Raw genomic sequence first — 26,970 nt, 5'->3', positions numbered from 1 at the left:
TATACAATTTAGAAGCCATTATCTATATTATTAAGATACCTTTAACACATGGAAGGTTATTTAAGTTATACAATTTAATTCCACTCCCTATAAAACACCGAAATTCCACCCTATATTCTTACATAGATCCTTCCTACCCCTTCTTACTACTTAGTACAACGAAAACATACTACAGTCGACTGAAAGACTTGTCAAATTGTAAGAAGATGACTGACGAAGATTACATTTGTTCAAAAGCATCCATACACTTAGTAGCAGAAAGACCAGTTTGTGAAACAATCCTCCGGACACAAATTACTATCAACAAATTACCAGAAGACTGTCCAGTGCGAAATGTCCGTGCTGAAATGGAAATTTGACACCCCTTATCACCAAATAATTGGTTATATGTCATGACTAGGAAGACCAGTGCTTCAATATGTTGTGAAAAATCGAGTTCTAACATTATGGACGTTGAACTCCTGAATATCGGAATTTTCCATATGACATTTTCCTGCAAGTGTTACACATTTTCAACAGTGCTATATTCCACCTCAAATTACACAACGAACTTTACAAATTTCATCCCCAAGTTCGATTTGACTCAAGATGATTGCTGCATTCACTCCGAGGAACCTCCAACGTCAAAACCAGTAAAGATGACAACGCTCCACCTGAACAACTTGAATTTGAATGACTTTCGCCATTTCCAACAAAAACTAGACCAATTCAATAAATTCCTAACGAAAAGGTTCCAAGAACCAGCATTGGAAACATCCCGGTGGTCAATCACAATTGCTGTAATTATAATTTCTGTGATCAGTCTCCTATTATTGTTCTGTTGTTGTAAATGCCATTGGTTACCCATAGTGGGCAAATATTTTCCCAAGCAACCACAATATTGTGGTATTCCCAACATATGTATAACAAATCACAATGAAAGATTTGAGGTCAATCAAAGACAATTAGATCAAATGGTACTTGAACGTCTTCGCCATATCCAAAACCAGGATGAAGCCAACGAACACCGCCTAGAAATCGCTTTACGCCACACATCGCTTCGCTCATTAGCTGATAATCCCGAAGCATGTACACGAAGATCCGTTAATGAAGGACGTTTGAAAATATGAAATACTCCATCGTTATCTATAGTCTATCATTTTTACATTATATGTCATTTTTATGCTAATTATAAGATGAAATCAGCACAAAAAAAAAAAAATTTCATATAATAATAATAATTTTTGGTTTTTAGACTTACAATTAGAGTTATTCGAAAATTTTGATTGTTAATTAACAAAGCCTATCAAAATTCTTATTGGGGGAGGTGTTATACACCTTCCTATATTGATTGTACTCTATGCTACTTTCTCATAGCAACCTAATAACATGCTATCAATGTTTTACCTAACTATCTATGAAGAATAATCAACTTCAACCAAAGGTCGAAGTTCTGTTTAGTTCCAACTAACCACCCCTAATGTGCTAATTTAGATAAGTTAGATGTCATAGTCTTCCCTATATATATACATCGAGTATGATTATAAGAATTAGAATTAGTATTCCGACAGAGGCCTTTTCAAAAACGAGTAGTCTAGAGTGAAGTGTTGCTGAGTCTAAATTCATACAATTTTGAAAACCATCACAAGAAATAAACAAGTTGTTAGTGAGTTACCGAATCAGTGAGCTGTCTTATTCCTGACTAAAACAACCCCGTGGTGCCCACCACGTATAAAATACCGGCTGGTGTCACAACAGCTGTGCCAATACTTTTGTCCACCACTGTATGTACCTAACATCATAACATATCGGTCAGAATTGACGGTAACGGTGTGGTTGTTTTCCTCAAAAAAATATGGTCCGATTATGCCAAAAGCGGATACTCCACAACATACTGTCACTTTTTGGTCGTGAAGAAGTCGTTATGCAACTCCTTTGGATTGTCATGTGCTCAATAACGAAAGTTCTGTTTATTAACGTATCCAGTTAGACGAAAATGAGCTTAATCCGACATGATAAACCCATTGAAAACATTTCGATCGTTATTTAACATTTCTAACATTTGTCCGCAGAAACGTAAACGAGAATCTTTATCAAGATCATTCACTTTATGAACAATCAATATTTTAAATGAGTGATAGTGTAAGTCTTCATGCAAAATGCGTTTTAAACTTCATGTTTGATACCCATCCAAATCACCTGTTATGCCTCATTCAAATCTAAGCGATAACCAATATACATAAATCGCTCAACTTGAGGGATGTTCTGGTTTGACCGTGAGAACCATTAGGTAAAAATATTCCCGAGTACTCTTAACACACTGTGACTCTGTCGCCACTCATCAGTCCTTATCAGTAATCTGGCCCTTCGCAGAGCCACATGTGTTAAGACGTTAATTGCAAAAACCTTTTAAAGTCTGTTTTTTTTCATTCAACCTAAAAATACAAAATTCGTGGGAACCTACCTAATCTGTGTTTTGATTAGTCAACTAGAACAAAATGAGCAGAAACCAAATTCTGCTGATTTTCCCTATTTTCTTTTTTGAGCAGATTTAGAGCGGAACTCGAGATATAAACTTAAATTCAATATTACTCCAAATTCGAACAAAACTTTTACTTGAGATTTGAACGCCCTTTGTACAGATAAAGTTATCATTGGTTCTGATTGTAGACTTGTTGACGTTAACGGTAGTGTTTTTTGTCGACCATCTTCTTGATTTTTCGTCGCGGTATCCACGTACAAAATAGTATCTGGTGTCAGCAGTCTTTCCCTTAAGACTCCAATATTCAATCTGAAATATTCAACGCAATCGCGTGCCTGGCGGCAGAACTCAATGGATTTCGCTGAACTGATCACCTGGTCCTTTCAATATTTTTTGGAGTACGAATTATACGGGTACCACCAAGAAACTTTGATTCGACACTGCCTGTTTCTTCAAAACATTTTACCCATTATTTTAACCATCTTAAAATCGCCTTTCTTGTTGGAACGCGTCCGCGGCGTGGCACATGAAATTCATTGCGAAAGCACCTTTGTGTCTGTACTACAGATTGCGTAGTAATAAAATACTTTACGGCAAAAACGCGTTGATTAATTTCCCAATTCGCCATACCACACTTAATTGCCAAACTGATAGAACCAAGAAATCGCATTTTGACAAACATGACTTCATTTGTTTTATCATAGCAAACTTTGCGAAACCGTTCAGTCCTGTTGCCGGACCCTGTACTTATCTGAAAAACTTAACATTAGTAAAATGCATACCATGTACCAGGATAAGTATCCAAACTTGTCTGTTTCATACAAATTTTACAAACGTATATTCAACGAAAACTTGAATATTGCTTTCGGTTAGCTCTAAACCGACACGTGTAGTACGTACAATAAAAATATTGCTGATTTGAAAATTCTAAAACGACTTATGAACCTAACCATGGGAAATAATGACGAAAAACTCAAAATTCGACAAGAAATCAGAAAGATCAGAGAGACATTAACTTCTGAAGTACATAAACGCAAGGCCGAAATATTTTATATAAGAAAAACGCGAGGATATCTAGCCAAAAAAAAAAACAAAAAACAAGCGATTGCAATGGATTTTCAAAAAAATCTATCAATGTCTAACATTTTCGCCAATGATATTTACTAAAAAAGGTAATTAATGCTGTGTTCTTTTAATATTCACAAATTATTCACAGGAAATTCAGTGTTTTTTTGTTACCCAGAAATTGTTGCTAAAAAGGGTGTAAATGAAATATGTTCAATTTGAATTACTTCGTATTCACCATATTTAGCTATACTAGAAATATTTTGTGACTCGTGTTATGAACATAATAAGAATTACAGTACTTAGATTCATACACTACCTTGTTCATGCAGCTAAACGATTAAAACGATTTAATATCACGTTTCCGGTTCGCGGTCATTCCTACCTGAAATGTGACAGAAATATGGCCATGATAAATCAAAAGGTCAGGGCTGAAGTACATGAAAATTGGTATCAGGAATTAGAATCATGTCAAAAAAACCATCCCTTTTTCAAGTTATTGCAGTTAATATTGTGGAATTTGGGATTATTTGACAGTCGCGGGCGGGGTACTGATGTCGTCCGGTCCAATCCTGTCCTACCGATCACACTTACCCTTTCCTCAATGGTACTTGGGGAATCGTCACCTTCGCCTCTTAACGAATCGAACAAAGTCTGATTACTGTTTCTTGAATTATCGTAGGCTATTCTTTTACTGTATAACGAATTTACTTACGAAAGATAAAATTTATCGGGTATAATCTTTGTTTGCCAAGGGGTACCACTTAAGTTTTTCGAAAAGATCCCTTAACGGTACTTTTACAACTTAACTGAGGACACTTTGGAAAGTAACCAGATTACAAGAAAGAAAGTTTTCTCTAGAACACTCTACAACCTAAGATTAATTGTACAATGCCGTTCCTATGCTAGGTAAATTACAACTAACTTGCGTGTCTCTTCTCTGTTGCCTGATTTTGTGCTAACACTTCCCGAACTTACTGTTTAAGACGTGTCGACTATGAATTTCCGAAGAATCCGTTGTAAGACCAACCAGTCGGGATCAGCTACTTCCTCCAGGAACCACTTGACAGATTAATTTACGGGAGGCACTTTTTCAACGAGTAAGAGGTCACATGAGTCGGTGGTTGAATATCAAGAGCAAGATCCTAAGACGTGGGGGTGCAAAATTGTAAGAGACTGCTGTCCCATATTGCGAGTTCTTAAATACTTAAGCTACTGGAGAACGATCATAAACGTATTTAGACTATAGGGTAGTTATTGATCCAATAACTACTGGCCGCGTTAAAGCGTAACGCTTGGGAGGCACGATTTGGCCTTTTTGGGTCTTTCGGTAACTGTGTTTGCACCTTAGTATTAGTCCTGACTGTTTATTCGTGGATTCGTGGTACCAAAATTTTGATTAGATGTGGCCAAATTTTTGATGCGTCTAGTTAGCAATGAACTGGATGCTTATGAAGGACCACCCTGAGTTCGCGGTCTCAGAGACACCGTGTTCGTGCAAATGAACAAAACAGAAAAACCCTTTTAACTGTAACAAAGATTTATTGTTCACCAACAATTTCGAGCAATTTAATAAAAGGAGTAACAACTTTCCGTGATAAGTTTACTTGTGTACTAATTAAACGTGTATAGGAACCGTGAGTAAAGTATTCGCGTACGAAACGTGCAAAATACGGAGTTAAGAGTCGACGGAGACGCCCAAGAGAGCGATTTTTCTTCCTGCAAAAGCTTAAATACTAAAGTTAATGGTAAGCGCACATAGGCGTACTAAAACTAGGAGGTCATCATCGGCACTTCTCCTAAATCTGACCTTATAGTTTTACGCACTTTAACAGCATAATTGGGGTTTTATTAGAGGACGGTTAAGACCAGAATCGAGAACGTGTCTAAATTCTAGTACGCGCAAAGGGCGGCGAGAAGGTTTATTACATAGTAAGTTTTCAGTTCGAACAAAATACGTACCAACATCTAGTCATACGGGCAAAGGTGGCTAAAAAAACGGGTGATGTTCATAGGCGTAGAACACGGGTTCCTTACATACTAATCACAGATTTAATTCTAAGCTTATGTAGAATAATATATTTAATCGAACTAATAAATTAAATGAATTATTGGATATTCTTTCCTCTACATAAGCCCTAATACCGACAGAGAAACCGCTAGGAATTCCATCACTTAGCTCATCCATTATCCAAGGATAATGAGTGAAAAAGCTCTGTGTTTGGCGGGAGTGAATCTCAAACTAGGGGTATCATGAAGATACTGTACCCGATAATTGCACGTTTTAATTCTAAATTATCCTATACGTAACTACATTAAATTAACAAGAATTTACACTATAATGGTTCTAACCGTCTCCTTATCCTGTTACTTAACATGAATTCACTAGATCATGGGGAACCCTAGGCGGTACCTTTTAGCGAGTATTTTTCTTCAGTTTTTGATAAAAGTAGAGGATTAGTTAAGATCTATAGATTCTGTGGCAGGCATATCCACAACATTAAGCAGAATTTGACAAAATTTTACAAGAAAAAGTGTCCTTTTCCGATAAGGCCCATTAAGGAATTTGAGGTAAGCCACACACATACCAGACTGGTTCAATTTAGGGATTCTTACAATGGTTAATGGAAAACTTCTGCAATAATCACTGGGAATAAGATCAACAAAGAAACCTGCAAAATTAACCAAAGTGAATTCTTTTACTGCCAAGAACTTATGCAGTTAAATGGTAAATGTCATTTTTAAACAGATCTTTTATCAAGTATACTTTTTAGAGCCGTTGATTGCATTAAAAGAGAAATATCAGGACTTACAATAGATCAAACCATTTTGTGAACAAAAAGCAAGAGATTTACGAATATTTTTTATAAAAAGTAACACTATGGTACCGTAGTTAATTTGTTATTTATGACATTTTCTGTTATTTCAAAGGATATTTTGAGGTTGAACTGTTCATTTTGTTGTATCCGACTGATAGCATAATATAATTTCTTATTTATACTTGCATACTTAGTTATATACAATTTTAAGTTTATTTTGTGTAAGAAATAAAAATTTTTTATAACGTTTTAATTGCGTTTTCTAGAAAATTAGTTTTTTTTGACTCTTCCCATTTTTCTCGTGCAGTCTTCATATATAAGGTGTCCCATTTAAAGCTGTGATTCAATATTACTCCAAAAAGATTCGTTGTATAAGAAAGTTTCAAATAAAAGTTGTTGGGTACAGAGAACATGTCATGGAAAAAGTGACTCTTAGCCAAAACGTCATTTCAAGGATAACTTTTTTCAAACAAAAACCCTTTTTTTTTTACAGATCCTTGTAGACCTTCAAAAAATGAATATCTTTTAATTGAACAATTTTTTTATTGGACGTTTTGCTGCAGAGTTATCCTTGATTTCTGTCAAATTTTTGAGATAGTTATGATTGTTATGAGTTTTAAACAAAATATGCATTGCAAAACTTTTCTAGAAAAAAATGCAATAATTTTGACTATCTCAAAAATTGGACAAAAATCAAGGATAACTCTGGAGTAAAACGTCTAATAAAAAAATTGTTCAAATAAAAGATATTCATTTTTTGAAGGTCTATAAGGATCTGTAAAAAAAATAGTGTTGTCATTTGAAAAAAAAAAGTTGCCCTTGAAATGACGTTTTGGTTAAAAGTCACTTTTTCCACGATATGTCTGCCTCTTTACTGGATAACTTTTATTTGAAACTTTCTCATACATAGACTACCAGTTTTGAGTAATCTTCAATCACAGCTTTAAATAGGACACTCTGTATATGTTTCTTAAGGGTCAGCAAATTAGGAGTATTATAGCAGGTTTCTAAATTATCTAACTAGACTCCAAAATTTCGTAAAATTAATTTTTTTTAAATGAATATGTATTATAACTATACTGCGTGACATAGAAAAGAGAACACCCCGTAAAAATGGTTTAATTTAAATAATTTTTGGTATGCATGTTTGTTTATGTGTATAGCAGAAACGATCAAAATTTCACTCATATTTATCTACGTATTTACGAGTTATTCGGAATTTTAGGTTTTTTTTAAATATAAAAATTGCAATAAAATATCAACAATACAACTGGAAAATAACATTTATTGGAGTGTAGTGTGCTTAGAAACTGCGTAGAGATATGCCTAGAACCAGAATAGAGCGAAATTTTCATCAATTGAGCGAGTTTGAGAGGGGTCGAATAGTGGGTCTACGAGAGGCTGGTCTGTCATTTAGGGAAATCGCCACTAGATTGAACCGTAGTGTAAACACTATAGTGAGATGCTGTCAGGGATGGTTCGAAGAAGGGCAAACAGGCAGAAGAACAGGTACTGGACGACCTCGAAGAACTACAGAACGCCAAGATCACCGACTTCGAATTATGGCCCTAAGAGATAGGTTCGTCTCGTCGAGGACGCTGGCGGATCAGTGGTTCGCTGAGTATGGAAGGCCCATTGGGATACGAACCATTTATCGCCGCATAAGAAGTTTTGGATTGATTTCCTACCGTCCCTATCTCGTGTTACCCCTCACCTTAAATCATCGTCAAAATCGACTACAGTGGTGCCAAGAACGGATACATTGGACTCTGGAATGGGATAATATCGTGTTTAGTGACGAATCCAGATTCTGTTTCGGTATGCATGATGGTCGGGCAAGAATACGAAGGAGACGGGGTGAAAGATGGGATCCTCAGTTTGCAATACAGAGGCATGTCCATCAGACTGTTGGGGTAATGGTTTGGAGTGCCATTGCATATGGTAGCAGGTCACCTTTAGTTTTCGTCAGAGGCAGTATGACAGCCCAGCGATACATCCAAGAAGTCTTGGAACCTCATCTTGTGCCTTATCTGAAAACTCTTGTTGATCCAGTTTTCCAACAAGACAATGCACGACCACATGTGGCTAGAGTGACTATGGACTTCTTCCAACAAAATGCAGTCAATTTGCTACCTTGGCCACCTCGATCTCCAGACCTCTCACCGATCGAACATGTATGGGATATTATTGTAGAAGGTTGCATAATTTACCCCATCCCCCGCAAACCCTAGCGATGCTGTGTCATGCTGTCCAGTTAGCCTGGAATGAGATCCCCCAAGAGGACATCAATCACCTCATTAGATCCATGCCTAGACGTGTACAAGAATGTAAAAGACACCGCGGAGGACCGACAAATTATTAATTTTTTTTTAGTTTTTAACAATTAAATTTGTTCAACTTTTTAATGAAGTATTTGTTTTGGCGTAAACAACATGCATACCAAAAATTATTTAAATCAAATCATTTTTACGGGGTGTTCTCTTTTCTATGTCACGCAGTGTAGTTTCCATAATTAAATACATATGTATATACCCTCTATTGTTTAGCCGTACATTAAATTAGAATAAACCATTAGTCGTAAATATGGAGAGTCTGTTTATCATCTTGGCTAAAACATGAAATGCAGAGAACGGCTCAAATATCAGTTTTGTCCTAATATAAGTGTGAATAGAATGATTGAGGGTTGCGAGCGTGGGAAGAAGGTGGAATGGTATGTGCTAATTCTTTTGAAGATAAACAGATGCACTCGGGGGTGACCCTGATGCATCTTTGGTATGTGGGGCATTCGATTCCCGAAAAGGATAGAATAAAGTTGTTTGAGGACACGTGCGTGTATTTTATTAAAATAAAACCTACCCGTTCTTTAACAATATGTCAACACATATGTTGTGGGGAGCTAAGCAAATAAAATGTCACTGCAATGAGGCCCAAGTTTGGTTCACTCTAATATGGTGTACATTCAGGACCTCTTAAGAATGGGACAAAAGACTAACTAAACCTTAATAGAAGAAAGCAGCTCCAAAGCATCTTGTGTACCGAACAATGTTAGTAGATGTACAATCTTGGAGTGGCAGAGAATGCTGAACATTGACTGCATGCAAAATGAAAAAATGTTGAAAGTCATCCTGAGGGAATATCTAATCTAATAAACCTTTTGATACTCATATTAGGGATTTGGGCTATTCTAAAGGACACATTTTTTATTCAAAAATAAAAATTGTGCTACTTCTAGAGAATAATATTTACACATTTTTGTTTAACAAGGCCTATAAATGCAAATAAACCTCATTCTTGCTATAGAAAAGTTAACCCAAATTGAACCTGACATTAACAACAATAGAACTCCTGAATCTTCTAAAACAAATTATTTATTATTGACTGTTGTCACTTTGCTCCTGGGAACTTTTATAAGCAATTTCAAGTGCTGTTGTAATAGTCTGCATATCCCCTTCAATGGTTTTTGCCCAATTTTCTACATCTCCTAATTCCTTCAGGGCACTACTAAATGACTCAACTAAACTTAACCATTGCTGTTTGTTTGAAAAATGCCTGTGCACTTGTGTGCAGTTGCTTGACTTCCGCATCCAATTTCTTTTGGTTTAGGTATGCTTGGGCCACTCTACAATATAATGATATAGTTTATGGATAATATCTAAGCTTTTTCAATTATATACTTACCCAACATTTAAATGATCTACCAATGCTTGAGTTAGATCTCCTGCAGATGCACCGGCTTCCTTTCTTTTGGTTTCTATTATTATTTGTAGGTTTATAAATCACCAAACTGAAGGAGATTTTGTCATACCTTGAATTTCCTTTCTGATACTCTGTTTTGTGTTATGGTCTTTTACCATTGAAGACAACATTGTTTGAAAAAAATTGATGGGGAGCTCTTGCAATTAGTATTTAGGCAGCAGATTGGTGCCAATTAAGGGATTTTAAGTATGTACTTGGTTTCCACTTTACATCTGCAGAATAACGGGAATAAATTAATATAATACATTAAAAAACAACAATAATTACCATTATAATTATTCCTAAATTATTGGCAATTTACATGTTTATTTTTAGTTTTCAGTTGTCACCATGGTGCGTCAACGTCAAAACTATAAACAGCTGACGGTAATGTTGGACTTGTGGTGCACCATTCGAGAGATCGTTCACTCTGTCCTGTTGTCGATGTACGGATTCACTAAGCGTTTTCCGTTGGGTATCAGAAATGAGATTACCACACAGAATTCGTAAAACAGGAACGTTTATGTTTTATTACTAAACTTAGAATAAACTTATATTTACTGTGTACAGAGTATGATTGTTACCAATTGGAGTATGTGTGGAGGAGACGAGGCCCAAAAGAGAAAAGAGACCGTTGGTGGTGTGATCAACGGTTTTATATGGTTTTGATCGAACTATCCAGAATGTATTTCCGGAAACCGTTACGGAAAATGTTTTGCCGCCGTTGTTTTAGTTCTCTACAAAACCGAGATATTTCTCTGGTTCGCAGTGCACTGTCATTGTCATTATTAGACGGGTGACACTGCACTGCGCTGCTGGCTCCGCCACAACTCTGTGGTGCATTATACACTCGAGAGTAGTTCACTCCGAGAACCTGCACCGACAAGTGACACTCACAAGAGTGACAGTTGACGAGTAGCAGGGCGGAAATAACGAAAGGGTTGGTTAGCTATATAAACCCAAAACGACCCTTAAAATCTCTCTTACTCTTACATTATTTTTGCTCTTAGCTCTCTCGAGAAAAAGTACCACGATTATCACCCTCAGTATAGTACATACAGACTGTGATAATAAACGTAGCAATAGTTTTGTGTAAATAAAGATAGTCGTGCAGTATCAGCGCGTATTTTATATCTAGGACTAGTATCCTTGCCGGGTTAGAATACTGGTCCCTTCAGCGTGTTCACCTCGTAACGGAATAATAGATTACCGCGTTAGCACCAATAACACGCCGTGTTACTCCGAATCCCATCGGTAAACACCTATAAACCCGACAACTCCAAGAACTTTCACCGGTAAGTGACATTGTCAGGAAAGTCTCACTTGACGGGTGAAATAGCGGACGAATGAGAGGAGGGGTCGTTAGTCTTTAAAAGGGAGACAACCCCCAAAATCTTTTTTTCTTCGCCCTGAGCTCTCTCGAGGTAAAGTACAACCGGTATCACCCTTAGCATTAGTGATACCAAGCTGTGATAGTTAGTGTAAAATAAAGTGGTTTAGTAGGAAAAGAATTTATTTAATCTACTGTATCAGTTTCTCTGTCGGGTTAAATACAGATCCTTCCTGTGTGTCCACCGGGAACTATAACGCCGTACGAACCCGTTTACTCCAGGTGCACACTACACTATTACCTACATCTCAATCGGTAAACGCATGTACACATAACCTCGACAAACTCATCTTAAAAACTTATTAAGATTTCGGTGGTAAGTGAGTCGTCATTTTAACCTTAAGGAAAAGTTGTTATACAAACAAAAATTAATAAAAATAAAATTGTGAAAATAACACAAAAAATGAATTTAGAATTCTAAGATTTTGGGTTAGACGAAAAAATATTAAAGTTTCAGATCTCGCCCTAACTGCTAGAGGCGGATAACAAGTTCACCTCAGCTGTTTTACTCATTCTACTCTTTAATGTGTATATTATATCAATAGACAGATCTGGATTTAATGGTGAATTGGAAATATTGTAAAAGTTGTAAAAAGAACATCTATACAGGGTGATTTACAACTTATCTATAAAATTTTAGGTGTAGATGTGTCATGAAAAAGTAAGTTTTTGTAAGAAAATTTTTTGGAAAATCCTTACAATTTTTTCGGAGAAAATTGTTAATGTTTGACTATTGTATAACAGGACGACTAATGTTTTAAGTTAACATACACCATGGAATTTTGTTGAATATCCTCTTAATCTTATGTATAATTTAATTGGGACTGCCACATGTCAATAGTTGTGAGCTGAAGACATGGGTAATTTGGCTTAAGAATACTTTTGTTTCACTTGAAATAAAAGAAGCGAGCTTACATGTGTAAGTAATTTTAGTATCATAAATTGTTACCCTTAAGTTGGATCACCCATACCTTCAACTCCCAACCATTGACATGTGGGAGATCCAAATAAACGTTATAGTCTTCCAGTTATACAATGGTTAAAATTTAATAATTTTTTCCGTGGATATTATAAGGATTTTCCAAAAAATTTTCTTACAAAATTGACTTACTTTTTATGATACACCCACCCCTAAAATTTTATTCATAAGTTGTGAATCGCCCTGTATAATATGTAAATATTAAAAAATATATAATATACAATGTGTCTACTTAAGTTGGCAACACATGGGGAAACTTTTTTATTAATTTTACGAAAAAAATTATTCTTTATAAAAAGTTCTGCATGTTCTAAGATCTAAAATACAATCATCAGATATGAATTTTTTTTCAGTCGTGTACGCGGTTTGTCAAAAAACATGAATTTCGCTCAAGTGTAAAGTACCTTCATTTTTGACAATATCAAAAATTGTTATTAAAAAGAGTTAATCAGAACTAAAAATTTTGTTCAAATATGCAATTACATCCTACTACTTAAAAATTTTTTTTGCAGATTTTTCTCATTATCTGCTGATATTGAACATTTATTTTTTTATTTATTACAAACATGATAACCTTTCTGTTCCGTTCAGAAACTAATAAGTAAATTCTCATAAAACAAAATTTATTTATAACATTATTAGCTCCTTCAATTCACTAATGCCTCAACATATCCGCCTTCTCTGTCAATACAAGTAATTGTTCTGTCACAAAAGTTTTTTAATACTCTTCTAACCATAGCCAGAGTAATACTCTGAACTGATTCTGTAATGATTCTTTCCAAATGAACATCTGTAAATGGCCATTGAAGATATACCTTTTGCTTTAGGTAACCCCATAAGAAAAGTTTTTAGTTCTGATCAACTTTTTTTAATAACAATTTTTGATATTGTCAAAAATGAAGGTACCTTACTCTTGAATAAAATTCATGTTTTTTAACAAACCGCATACACGACTGAAAAAAAAAAATCTGATTGTATTTTAGATTTTAGAACATGCAGAACTTTTTTCGTAAAATTAATAAAAAAGTTTCCCATGTGTTGCCAACTTAAGTAGACACACTGTATATTTAAAATTTGTAAAAGAAAAAGAAATTTTTTCAACTTACTTCTAGGTCTATAGAAAGTTGTAAGAAGTTTAAAGGAAAATCCATATTAGTGATCAGACAAATGGCCTCATCTACCAAATATAATTCGTCAGTAGAAATTAGGAATCTACCACCAAGCATAACTGCCGAATTGACGAAAATATTGGATGAAGCAGACTTGTGGAAAAGACTAATGAATAATATACCCATGAGACTTAACCATTCATACAGATGCGACATTACTGCCGTAAATGTTCGCAAATATAATTCCGATGATTTCAGGTAAATTATTGTTTACATCTGCATTACCTAACTACTCCACTACGCTGGTACATAAGTTTTAAAAGCTGCAATATGAGAGACACAATATGTTTTAGGATAATTGAGAAAGGCAGTGTAATGTTTAACAGATCCTGCACGGAGATTCTTTTTGATGAATGGGGTACTTCCGATAGAATCCGACCATCTCTGGGACATTTGAAGTATCTTCTTGTCAAGGCAGAACTCTTCAGAGCAGCCGATTATGTGGCAAATCTTTTGGGTTAGTTGAAGTATTACAATATGAGTGATATGAGGAATTTATATATATCATAATCCTAGGAGAAGAACCAGCCCCAAGGCCCAATGAAGGGCCTGCTGCGCCCATTTCATTAAGCTTGGTAAATGAGGAACTTCAAAATGACATTGAAATTAAACAACGCTTAGATGAAATCAATTATCCAAGGGAAGCAATTGACAAAATCAGGAAAAAGTCTTTGGAGAACAAAAATCTTGTGTCAGTAAGTTCTTTCTGTATTATACAGGGTGATTGCTTAGTGAATGTAAATGTTTGGACACATGATTATAGGGACAAATTGATATGTTGTAGAGCATATTTACTGCTTAGCTATATAGAGAGATTCCCTGGGAACAGCATGAATCTATGGAAGATCTGCAAAGGAGATAAATATGAAAGTTTATGAGGGCTACACTCTTAAACTTTTAAAAATTCAAGCAGCATTTCTAGTTGTACTGGAAGTAGATATTTTCATATTTCAAATAAAACAGTCTCTTTATTGTTGAATTTTTGAATTGAATTCAAAATTCTAGAAATATTTGTGCTTGAAGTTTGGCTCTTTAGATGGGAATCACCCTGTATATTATTAGAGACACACATCCCTTACAGATTGTTTTGATTGGTTTGCAGATTATTCCTGAGATTATAGTAAGTGAAGCAAGGTCATTGCCAGAACCATCTCCAATGTCATTAGTCATTCATACACCTAAATCTCAGTTTTATAAAGAAGTCTCGGATATGATTAAATTTTCTGACCAAATTGAAGGTTCAACAGACGTGATTTTACCTGAATGCTCAATTTTCATGAGTAAAGAAAATAAAGGTGCCTTTGAAATGAATAACATAAAGTAGTATTTCTTTTGATAATTTTGTAGATGTAAGAGATGACATTCCAGGTAACAATCAAACGTCACAAATTGAAGAACGGAGTGAATTCATACCCAATTTTAGCGAGTTGCTGTCGATTGATTGTAAAAATGATGCTTACACAGTTGAATCTTCCAATACCAATTCAGAAACTACAAATACTGATTCAGTCCGCGAACTGATACCAATGGTCAGTGCCCTTAATCATAACTTGTCATCCAGCCAATCCCAACCACATTCTGAAATAATTCCTGACTTTGTCCCTGATTATACTCCACCTAAATCGGAGATAATTCCAGACTCTGTTATGTCCTTCAGAACTCAAAGTTCAACTTATTCAAGTGGAGATATCCCTTTGACAATACCTCAGCCACCTTCTTTCAATGCGTCCTCTAAGTGTCCATCACCTGTGCCTATTTTATCCTTAAACTCTCCACTTCCCCACTTCGTCTATGCCGAGTTAGCACGAACGACGAGTGATTTTTCTTCTGATAAAGGAGGAAAATTTCTGGGAGCAGGTGCCTTCGGATCTGTATTTTTGGCGGTAGGGTTGTTTGACAAACCAGTTGCTGTTAAGAAGATATCTCTAGATCCTGTAGACAGTGATCATATTGTCAAACAATTTAAAAATGAAGTGGAGGTGCTCTATAAATATAGGCACGAAAATTTGGTGTCTTTGCTAGGATATTCGTGCGACACTAACACGTATTGTTTGGTGTACGAGTATGTTCCAGGAGGATCTTTGTATGAAGCACTCCAGGTAAGAGACTCGACTACAACATTGATGTATGATCAGAAGATATAATTAAGATTTCTTTTTGCAGAGATGTCCCAATGATTTGCAGTGGAAACAACGACTTTACATAGCTCTCGGAACAGCCAGAGGTGTAGCTTATTTACATACTGCCTCTACTCCACTGATTCATAGGGATATTAAATCGGCGAATATTTTATTGGATGCTAACAATAATCCGAAGGTGTGACCTTTTTATTTCCCTTTGAAGTGCCATTCTTTGTATTTTGAGTTCAAACTTTTGTGCCATATTTTCAAAAATATTGATTTTTATATGCAGGTATGTGATTTTGGTATAGTCAAACTGTTGCCTGGTCAGTTAAACGATTTGGAATCGAGCCTTTGTGGTACATCCGCTTATATGTCACCGGAATACCACAGGGGTAAAATTTCCACTAAGCTAGACACCTTCAGCTTTGGCGTGGTCTTACTGGAGCTGTTAACATCTCTGCCCCCTTTAGATTATGACCGAGATTGTGCCGATCTTGTAAGTAGGATTCGTTTTTTTACTTGAAAATGTTTTTAAATTGACAACTGGGGACTGAATGCAAATAATTTTGGTTTGTCGCAGGTGACCTATATTGAAGAACACTGCGAGAATTCCGAGGACGTAGAATCCATCGTCGATAAATCTGTTGGCAGTTGGAGTATAGATGGAGAAAATTTTGCCGCTAAAATTTTTAATTTAGCATGGCAGTGTTTGCAGGAAGTAGAAAAACGCCTGCTTATGGAGGAAGTTACCAAAGTGTTGAAGGAGCTGGTGGAAGAAATGTCTAAATATTGACTAGATTGGGTCCATGGAGATTACATGGGTTAGTTTACATTTCACTTACTCATAGTTACCATTTGATTGTGGCAAATACCGTACTGGTACGGATGCAACAAATCTATTTGCGCAATTATATAAATGTTTCAGGATGGTAACATGTAGGTGGTACAACGAAAACTATTTTTTATTATTATGTGCCTGATAATAAATTGAAATATCAACAAGAGAAAATGGCATTTTTGTTTATATTCGTATATCTATATATTTTCCACTTTAATAATCGTTTTACCTAAAGCTTTGTCCAAACATGTCCACTAATTGTCGATAAAAAAGTGTATTACAAATATGATTTTTCACTCAAATTATTTAATTCGTGTCCATCATTATCATCAAAAATTACTTATGTATTTAACAGCCTCGGCCAAATAATAAACCTCACGAGCGTCCTTACCTTTTGCCTCGAGATGGTAAATCCTGAAACCCATATTGAAAAGTAATAGTCCACATGTTTTATTCTCGAATAACTTTCTTAACAAATTTGACTAATCCTAAAGCAACTGAAAAATAAAAAAGAGGGCGCCTAAATAAGTTTTCCTTTTCGGAAAGCTCAGGCCTATAAAGAAGGTTGAAGTTCAGTTCTACATATTAGCCAGAGCTATCGCACATGGTGGATCTGGGACCGACAATATGGCTAGATTTTTCGAATTGCTTAGCTTCTTATCATAAAACTTATAAAAAATCCTAATACAATCAGATACAGCGTGACCAAAACTAAACTAGTGAGGAACAAGATTTGGCTTTTAAACCGTAACATGGCTTGGATGGCAAACTTGCTATAAATACAAGGTGTTTCATAATTATGAGACCACACTTTTAGAAATTATTCAGTGCAACAATAGAAAACATCAGAATATAAAGACCCATGTCTGCAAATGTCTTCTTAAGGAGATACGGCTTTATCATACATACAGACAGTGATGTGCAAAAATGTTTTTGTCGAATTTTAATACGTTTCATTTTAATTTATTTGTACAAAATAACGCTACAGTAATTGTTTAAAATGTTGTCCTTGAACTTCATTACACCTGTTTAAACAACGTATAAATGGTTTCTGCACACTTGGCTAAAAATTTGATAATGTTTCGAACGACGTCAAATGACGCAGCAATCAGGTCTCGCTCTGTTTCTACTGGCGTTTTATAAACTAGAGACTTTACATGTTCCCACAAAAAGAAATCTAAAGGTGCTAGATCGGGTGACCTAGGGAATCACAGAATTGGACCACCTCTGCCGATCCAATGTTGTCTGAACTGACGATCCAAATACTGTCGGGCTTGAACAGAAAAGTGTATAGGCGCACCATCATATTGCAGCCACATTGGCTGTCGAACGTTTAATGGGACGTTTTCAAGAAACTCTGGCAGGATGTCTTGTAGAAAACGCTTGTAGATAGGCCCTGTTAAATGATTGGAAAGCAGGTATGGCCTAACCAAATGATCATCAACAATACCGGCCCTCACGTTAACAAATCAACGTTGCTGATGACTTCCGGCAAATATCACGTGTGGATTTTTTTTGGCCCAAACCTGGCTATTTTTACTGTTAAATATGCCATCTCGTGTGAAGCTGGCTTCATCCGTCTATAAAGCAAAACGTAAAAAATTGGATACTCGACAGTCTGATGTCACTGACAAAACTGAACTCTTCGCTGATAATCGGCTAAAGTCAAACTTTAGACTTTTTGTAAATGGTATGGATAAAGTTGTTGCTCATGCAATACTCTTTAAACGTAAATGTGAGTTACACCCATGCTTTGTGCAACTTGACGAGTGCTAGTCGAAGGTTCATCTGCAAGTCGGTGAGGAACCTCTTTCTCAAAATGGATCATTCTTACTGTTCTTTTCGCATCAGTATTGTATATGTTAGGTTTCAAAGTGTCTCGATAAGTCGTCGATGAATTGCAATTAACTTATTGTACCCAGGATGTTACCTTACGGGATAACATTCTTGATAAAGCTGTGCTGCAGCTTTTACAGTACTCCAGCAGATATGCATTTGGCGGATATGCCAGATTGCCAGTCCTTGATTATTGTAGTTCTTCATAAAGACCGATTACTTCGTGAAATTTTTAAAATTTGCAAAATTAACGAGTGAATGTGTCAAACTAATAATCAAGAATTTCTCTTATTAGCCTTGGTTAAGATAAACATTTAGCAATAAGTACTTAACAGGTGCATTTGAGTTCAAGGACGACATTTTGAACAATTTCTGCATTGTTATTTTGCACAAACAAATTAAAATAAAACGTACTAAAACTTGATAAAACACATTTTTACACGTAACTGTTTTAAAGTGTCATAACGCCGTAGCACCTTAGGTAAGTAGGAAGACATTTGTGGACGCGGGTTTTTATACTCAAATCTGTTCTATTATTGTACTGAACAATCCCCAGAAGCTTAATCGCATAGTTCTGAAACACCTTATACAGGGTGTCCGGATACTCTATGTACAACGTTCTATCAGATATAGTACAACTCATAATAAGTCGATTTAATTAGACTTACCTTAATACAAAAGTTGATAATAACGGAGCTACAGGGTGTCAAAGTTGAAAAAGGAAATCAGATTTTCTTTAATATCTTTTGACTTCTTCAAACTAATTTCACGAAATTTTGTATCTGGGGGTTTTTTGGGAGGAGAAATTCAAATTTGTAAACGATTTTGATGTATCTTCTAGAGGGCATCACAAGCGACCATTAGGACACTTTTAAACCGTCAAAACTTTTTTCTGCCACAGTGTATGTCAATTTCGAGTAGAAAAATCTTTTACCCTATCTTTTCTGCTTAAAAAAGGTATACTTGTTAAATGTCGCTAAAGCCAACTGTTTAAAAGATATTTGCAATTTTATTAATAGATGCAATTTTTAATTCAAAGCATTTTATTACAAAAATTTCATAGCAAATGCTCAAAATGCGCACCATTTTATTTATATTGTAACTTAGGTTTTTTATTGTTTCTACGAAGACGTTTAAATAAACAAATGAAAATAACACTGCACGTCTTAGTTCCTTTTTGACGTTATTAGAGTACTGAAGTTTTATTAAGTCAATAACTATCGCTTTTTCAATGAATACTTACACCTATAGTGAGTAAGTTGACATGCTATTGGTTTATGGTATAATGCGATACTGAATTTGTAGGCTTTTTTAAAGAAGAAAATAGTCTTACATATTGCAATGATGTGCAGGGGCTTATGAATATATTAGGCTGTGGCTACTTACCATATGAATGGAGACTAATTATTGATTCTTCCAAGTTAAGTTTAAAAGCAGTAATATGGCAAATAATGGCAATAATCTTGCATTTGTACCTTTAGCACATGGCATTCACATAAAAGAAACATATGCTAATATAAAAAATCTGCTCGAGAAAATTCAGTAGAACTATCATTCTTGGAAAATATGTGCAGATCTTAAAGTTATTGGAATATTGCTTGAGTTGCAAGGAGGCTACACAAAATACTGTTGTTTTTTGTGCGACTGGAATAGCAGAGCTAGAAGTCAACACTAAATAAAAAAAGATTGGCCAATGAGGACTAATTTTATTCCTGGACAAAAGAATATTTGTGAAAACCTCTTAGTAGAATTAAACAATATTATTTTACCGTCTTTGCACATCAAATTAGGCCGCATGAAAAACTTCATTAAAGCTATGGATAGAAATAGAGAAGGTTTTTTGTATTTAAAAACTTTGTTCCCTAGGCTGAGCGATGCCAAATTAAAAGAAGGAATTTTTGTGGAGCCGAATATAAGAAAGATCATAAAAGATTCAAATTTTATTTCAAAAATTGAATACAGAAGAAAAAAATGCATGGGTTTCTTTTGTTGAAGTGACAAAAAATTTGTTGGGGAATAGAAAGTCTTCAAACTACAAAGAGATGGTTTCTGAACTACTACAGGATTATAAAGCCTTAGGATGTAATATGTCTTTGAAAATTCATTTCTTGGATTCACATTTAGATTTTTTCCCAGAAAACTTAGGTGCGTTAAGCGACGAGCACGGAGAAAGATTCCATCAAGACATCATGGTGATGGAAAAAGATACCAAGGAAAATGGTCATCGATAATGCTTGCGTTAAAACGAAATTATCCGTCATATAGTTATAAGAGACAAGCAAAACGAACCGAAAATTTTTCAAAATAAACAATTTTAAAAAATACTTCCCTTCGAACCAAGTTTTTTTTAACTAAATATATTTTCCAAAAGAAATAAATGTTTCAATTATTTTTCATAAATGTATTTTAACTAATTTTATGGCAAGATATGAAAAAAAAAAGCAATTGCGAACCACGGCAAATTTTTTTTTTTGTTCACCAGTGTTGTTTAATGATATAAGCCGTGTGCTTTGGATCGTTATCCTGTCGGAAGTAGTAATAATTAACCATATTCAGTTTTTCAGCACTCTGTCTTAAATTGTTCTTTAAAATGTTTATATAAACCATTTTATCCATTACTTCGTCAATGAACACCAAATTTCCAACACCTCCTGCAGCCATACAATCCTAAATCAGTACACTGTCTCCCTCATGTTTAACGGTTTGCCTCAAATTTTTTGCATCAAGCTTGTTTTCTCCGCACTAAAAACTTTCTATCTGAATGAAAAATGTTGTATTTGCTCTCGTCTGAAAAAATAACTTTTTCCTAGAACTCATTGGATTGGTTTTATTATTGCTCACTGGATGTGTGGAAAACAATTGATCGCTCGTAAAATAGTGTTTTTAGATATATCCAGGAAACATTCGCGCTTCACATTGTTCGCAGACTTGCTGGAATTGGACACCTTTTGAATGATTTCACGCCTTTCACGTTCCGTGAACTTTGAAGGAAGTCCAGAACTCTTTTTGGTTCCACATCCGTCTGGATCTTTCAAAAACATGCACATGACCTTAGGAGACTTATCCATGGCACGCGCAATCTCTCTGACACCGCTTTCAACCACGTGCATACTGAGAATACGATCTTGCTTATGTTACAAAAGACGCTTACCTTTTCCCGTTTCACAAAAAATTAATAAACCAAATGAACAAACGTTTGAACTCAGCAAAATTGTACCAAAAACTTATAAAACTGTCAAGTGTTTCTATTATTTTGACGCGGTCAAAATTCCGTTTTTTGTCGCTGGCAATGTGAAATGCGCATCTATAGGGTGTTTCAATTTGGAATGTTTTGACAGGAAAAATCTATTTCCTGACTAAATAGAAGAAAACTGATTTAAGTGTCGCGGGATCAATTTTTAAGAAATGGTTAATGCCAAAAACCATTTCCCGATCTCATCACAGCCCACTAAGATACAGAAGGTTTTTCGATTTTTGGTCATTTATATTTGAAAAAATGAAGTTGAAGCAATTTGTAGGAAAACGGTGAGCAGCAGAAAAAAATTGAGCACTTTATTAGATTCCTCTTAAAAAAGTACTATAGTAATGTTTTTATACAAAACCAATATACTAATAAATAAGAAAGTTATTGGTGATTTTCAAAATGGCCAATAATCGAAAAACTTTCTATATCTTAGTGGGCTGTGATGATATCGAGAAACGGTTTTTGGCATTAACCATTTCTTAAAAATCGAGCCCATAACACCTAAATCAGTTTTCTTCTATCTACTGAGGAAATAGATTTTTCCTTTTAAAACATTTTAAATTGAAACACCTTGTTCAGGATGCTCGGATTTAGAATGTTTTGACAGGAAAATCCCATTTCCCGGCTAGATAGGGAAAAACTAACATACATGCCAAGAGCTCGATTTATGAGACCATATTAATGGCGAAAACCGTATCTCGATATCTTTACAGTCCACGGCGCTAGAGGACGTTTTTTAAATTTCAACCATTTTCATAATTCCTCATAACTTTTGTTTAGGACAATATTGAAGTAAAACAAAAATATTCTTTAGGTTTACTATCTTTATCGATGTGATTCCAATTGTGTGCTTAGTTTATTGCTACAGCGTAACGTTTTGTCAAAAATCGACATAACTTTTTTATTTTAAATCAAAATCACAGTCGGCTATGACTTAAAAAAAATGTCCATTTTAAACCATTTTAAACTATGTAAGTATATCTGTAGTTATTTTCAAAAACAACTGAGGTATTAGACTTTTTGTATTTATATTCAAGTTAGTTTTAGCATCAGCTATCAAAGTAGCTTTATTTATTTTGTATGTTTCTACGACAACAGTTGAATGCGTCAAGTTATTGGGTATTTAATTTTTGGCGCCAAAAATGTTTAAAAAATGTGTGTTTTTGAAGAGTGGTGAAAAATCTTTGTTGTTTTAACAGCTGTTCGATCGGCAATTGTCCCCAGCGATATGTTTGGATGATCTCAAACTTCTCCAATTAGATTTAGTTCTTTAATTTTGTTATCTTCATTTAAATTTCAGTGTTGTAATCTACACTTTTTGAAGCTTCCATAATTTTGTAAATTATTGTTCAATTGCTTAAACAATCTTCCATCTGGTTGATGTCGCTCGAGATACATATGAAAGTATAACTCACATAGGCTGCTTGTGAATTTTCGTTTAACAATATGGAACACTTTATCATGTCATATTTTTCATAGTTATCTATCACTGTTACTTGAAAAATCGGCACCAAATCAACACTAAAAATTAAAACCCAATAACTTGACGCATTCAACTATTGTCATAGAAACATACAAAAGTGCAAGAAATCGCTCTTCACTCAACAAACCTACGATTCCCACACAGATCGTACTACAAATAGTCAACTGATAAAACTCTTATCGTATCACCAAACCATGTTACCGCTATTCGCCACGGGTGCTCCTTTGTATATCATCGATAGAGAGTTATTGCATGACCGAACCACGCTACGCTGTTACAACGATAACGCTGTTGATAATAAAAGTCCCTTTGTATATCTACTAGCTTGAAAAATTAAGTATTTTTTGTTAGAAAAGTTTTTTCTAAAACTTCTCGTTTTCCAGATATCAATAAAAATTGAAGTGACACATTTAAATAACACACGACTTAAATTATGAAAAAAACATTATTAATAGAAAATAAAAATTCACAGATTCTAAAAATAAACCCAAAATCATAGTAAGAATTATTTTAAAATATTTATCAATCGAACAAAAAACCATGTCTTCACCACAATGTACTCGCAATCTTTTTTTTTTTTTGGGTGTTACATTTATTTATACATTTCAAAAAGAACCTTTAAGACTAAGCTAATTATTTGTTTTCCAAGTAAAGTTGTTAATTTAAAAATGGAAAATGAAGAACTTTTTCCGATGAAATTCTGCTAAGATGTGCCCTCACGCACGCCACTGGTAACACTAAAATGGTCACATTAAAAAATCGTCATAATTAACTGTTAAGTACAAAATGTCATCTAAATATCTGGATTATTTTTTGGAAATATTAATAAATTTGAATTTTTTAAATAAATCTTTAATACTATCATGTATTTTCATAACGAGGAATTTCCGGAGTATGTTTTCAATAACAAAGTAACATTATTTTCGAATAAAGAATCTAGTTTTGAAGTTTGATCCACTAATTATGACTCATCCTGTATACATAAACAAACATATATGGAATCACCCAGTATTTTTTAGAAAGGTGTTTTTATTTATTTGTTTTTGCATTCAAATAAAAAACGTTGTTTTTATCAATAAACAACGTTTGGTTCAACAACATATTAATATTAGTGCATTGATAGTATTGTTTTTATTAATTTAGAAGTCACATCTCAAATTTTCTCATTTGTATTTTTTGTTTTAAACTGCTTTAAAATGCCTTTCGTGGGATTATCACATGTACAAAGACGAAAAATAGTTACGTTAGTGGAGCGTATGCCTCAAAGAACTGTTACACAAGGGTGGTTTCAAAAACTTATTCGAGGTACTCAGAATTGGGCACACTGCAAAGTAGGTCAAGAAGTTGCCAAAACTTTACCACAAATCAACAAGACCGATTTCTAGCTTAAATAGCCAAACGAAACCTAATAGTAACAAATTCAGAGCTTCAAAGGTAACTTTTACAAAAAACAGGGATACGCGTATCCGTGAAAACAATTAGAACATGATTTCGAGTTAGAGAATTATAATATTTAGTCTAAGGCCACTGACGGTCCCTAAATTAACAAAACAATATAAACGGGACAGATTAAATTAGTGTTTGCAGCACCAAAATTGGATAATGGACGAATAGCAAAGTATTCTGTATTCAGACGAAAACAGACCTCAATGGGTTGAGGTAGGTACCAAAGGGATTATATTAAGCCATCGATATCGACGATCTACAATCTACAACATAAATTTTTTTGTTGGGCTATAATTGACATGGGGAACGGCACGCATAGTAAAATTGTAAAAAAGTGAAGAAAACTGTTTTTTTTTTTAATTTCAGGTAAACCAGATACACTAAGAGTAGATCGAAATTTATCAGTTTCGTTCTGATCATTTTAAAATGAAGGTACGCGTAAAACTTAACCAGCAAGAATATTATGCCGAACTAAAAATTACAAACCAATTAATAAATATAATACCGGACGATGAAAGTATTAATGTTATAAGTTATCGTGAAAACGATCTTTATGGATTTAACGAAATTGGCATAAAGGAGTAAGGCTGAATCATCGAATTCAACCTTCAATGATTATTTACTTTTCAAATACAGTAGAACGAATAAGAAAGTTGCGAAATTTCATAGGGTGAGTAACATTCTAAGCTTATTTTAATCTTTAACATACGGTACAACTCGCTTAATACAAGGGATAGGCAAATGTGCTCACTATATCGAGTCCATTGTATTAAGTGTACAACTAAATTCTGTCGGTTGTATTCAAACTGTCATATGTTACATATGAAATGTCAGATTTTAATAATTTTTGCAATTGTAGTTTATAGACATGAATAAGATATGTTAGGTAAATGTTTCAAATTTTGTGGTAATAATTAAGAAATATTGCGTTCGACAATGGAGCCTGATAAAATCCATATTCGACATTGTGTACTCCACTACTTTTATCGGCAGAAATCAGCAGCTGAAACTTAAAGAATTTTGTGTGAAACCTATGGCGAAAGAGTTGTAATTGAAAGAACATGTCAGTGGTGGTTCAAACAGTTTAAAACGGGTAATTTCAACTTAAATGACGCGGAGTGCTCAAGAAAGCTTAAAACGTTTTCTGATGCTGATTTTGAAGCTGTTCTTGAAGAAGGCAACATCCAAAGCCAGCAGCAACTAGCAAAAAGGTTTGATGTAAGCTAGCAGGCCATCGTAAAACGTTTGCACGCATTGGAAAAAATGCAAAAAGAAAGCAAGTGGTTGCCGCACTTACTGTCAGACATCAATAAGGCCAGCGTCGCGAAATTTGTCAAGAACTTTTGTCTAGGCAAAAGAAAAAGTATTTTTTATATCAAATTGTGACTGGTGATGAGAAATGAGTTTGGTACGATAACCCCAAGAGGAAAATATCATGGGTCATTCCCGGCGAATCAGCAGTTTCTCAACCCAAACGTAACGTACACGGAAAGAAGGTTTTGCTATCCGTTTGGTGGGACCAAAGGGATATTCTCTATTATGAACTTCCTTGCACCGGGTAAGACGATCACGGCAGACCTTTACGCGAACCAAATAAAAATGTTACATCAAGCAATTGAGCAAAACCGTCCATCGCGACCACCCGGGACATCCTGCTGCATGACAATGCTCTACCCCATATTGCCCAACTGGTCAATTTACCAACGATTTAAGGTGGGAAATTTTATCCCACCCTGCGTACTCCCCAGACATTGTCCCGTCGGATTTTCATCTCTTCAGGTCGATGCAAAACCATTTGACAGGTACATCATAATGTGACGGAATTGGAGGAATGGATTTCCAACTTTTTTGCGTCACAGCCTGAATCATTTTTCCGCCGTGGAATCCAAATATTGCCCGAAAGATGGGCAAAGGTCATAGAAGCATGGCAATTATTTCGACGATTAATTTTGTTTAGACAGATTAGAAATTAAATAAAAATGACGCTGCAAAAACCGGCAGAATTTAGTTGTACACCTAATATTTCCAATGTATAATGTGGTCGGAATGGGTTTGTTTTAAGAGAGAAAATTGATTTCTGCTATCAACAACGTGAATTTTTTGTTGAGCTACAATCAACATGGAAAACGGTACGTATACTTAAATTGTAAAAATGTGAAAACAAACCTTTTTTTTTCAAATAAAATGTATACACTACGAAAAGAGTGGATTGAAATTCAACAGTTTCATCTCCACAACACAAACTGAGAGTCAGAGTCAAGACAGATGATAGAGAATATTATGGTGATGTTGTTATTTCAAAAACTGTCATTACCATAGAACCAGATGATGAACACATCGCTATGACTTGCCTACGGGAAGTTGATTTAGATGGGTTTATAA

General features: G+C 34.8%; 1 protein-coding gene and 1 pseudogene across 1 annotated transcript; one reads left to right on the top strand and one right to left on the bottom strand.

The window, feature by feature from the left end:
• Nucleotides 1-9,251: 9,251 nt before the first annotated feature.
• LOC136415100 (biogenesis of lysosome-related organelles complex 1 subunit 1-like) lies at nucleotides 9,252-10,421 on the bottom strand (annotated as a pseudogene).
• A 3,157-nt stretch (nucleotides 10,422-13,578) lies between these two features.
• Nucleotides 13,579-16,718, top strand: LOC136415194 (interleukin-1 receptor-associated kinase 4-like). The gene is made up of 8 exons (XM_066399659.1): nucleotides 13,579-13,816; nucleotides 13,912-14,075; nucleotides 14,135-14,313; nucleotides 14,721-14,913; nucleotides 14,966-15,717; nucleotides 15,782-15,934; nucleotides 16,031-16,237; nucleotides 16,322-16,718. The coding sequence occupies exons 1-8, from the start codon at nucleotides 13,617-13,619 to the stop codon at nucleotides 16,532-16,534; spliced, it is 2,061 nt and encodes a 686-aa protein (XP_066255756.1). The 5' UTR covers nucleotides 13,579-13,616; the 3' UTR covers nucleotides 16,535-16,718.
• The last annotated feature ends 10,252 nt before the right edge of the window (nucleotides 16,719-26,970 follow it).

This window comes from Euwallacea similis, chromosome 19 (genome assembly GCF_039881205.1).
Source record: "Euwallacea similis isolate ESF13 chromosome 19, ESF131.1, whole genome shotgun sequence".
Lineage (NCBI taxonomy): Eukaryota > Metazoa > Arthropoda > Insecta > Coleoptera > Curculionidae > Euwallacea > Euwallacea similis.
The sequence above is the reverse complement of the archived record's forward strand: the minus strand, read 5'-3'. Positions and strand labels throughout refer to the sequence as shown.

Excerpts from the sequence above, each read along its gene's own strand:
- LOC136415194 (XM_066399659.1), top strand. The coding sequence starts at position 13,617 with ATGGCCTCATCTACCAAATATAATTCGTCAGTAGAAATTAGGAATCTA. Across the intron at positions 14,914-14,965 it reads CATGAGTAAAGAAAATAAAG|ATGTAAGAGATGACATTCCA; the intron begins GTGCCTTTGAAA and ends ATAATTTTGTAG. Across the intron at positions 15,935-16,030 it reads ATGCTAACAATAATCCGAAG|GTATGTGATTTTGGTATAGT; the intron begins GTGTGACCTTTT and ends TTTTATATGCAG.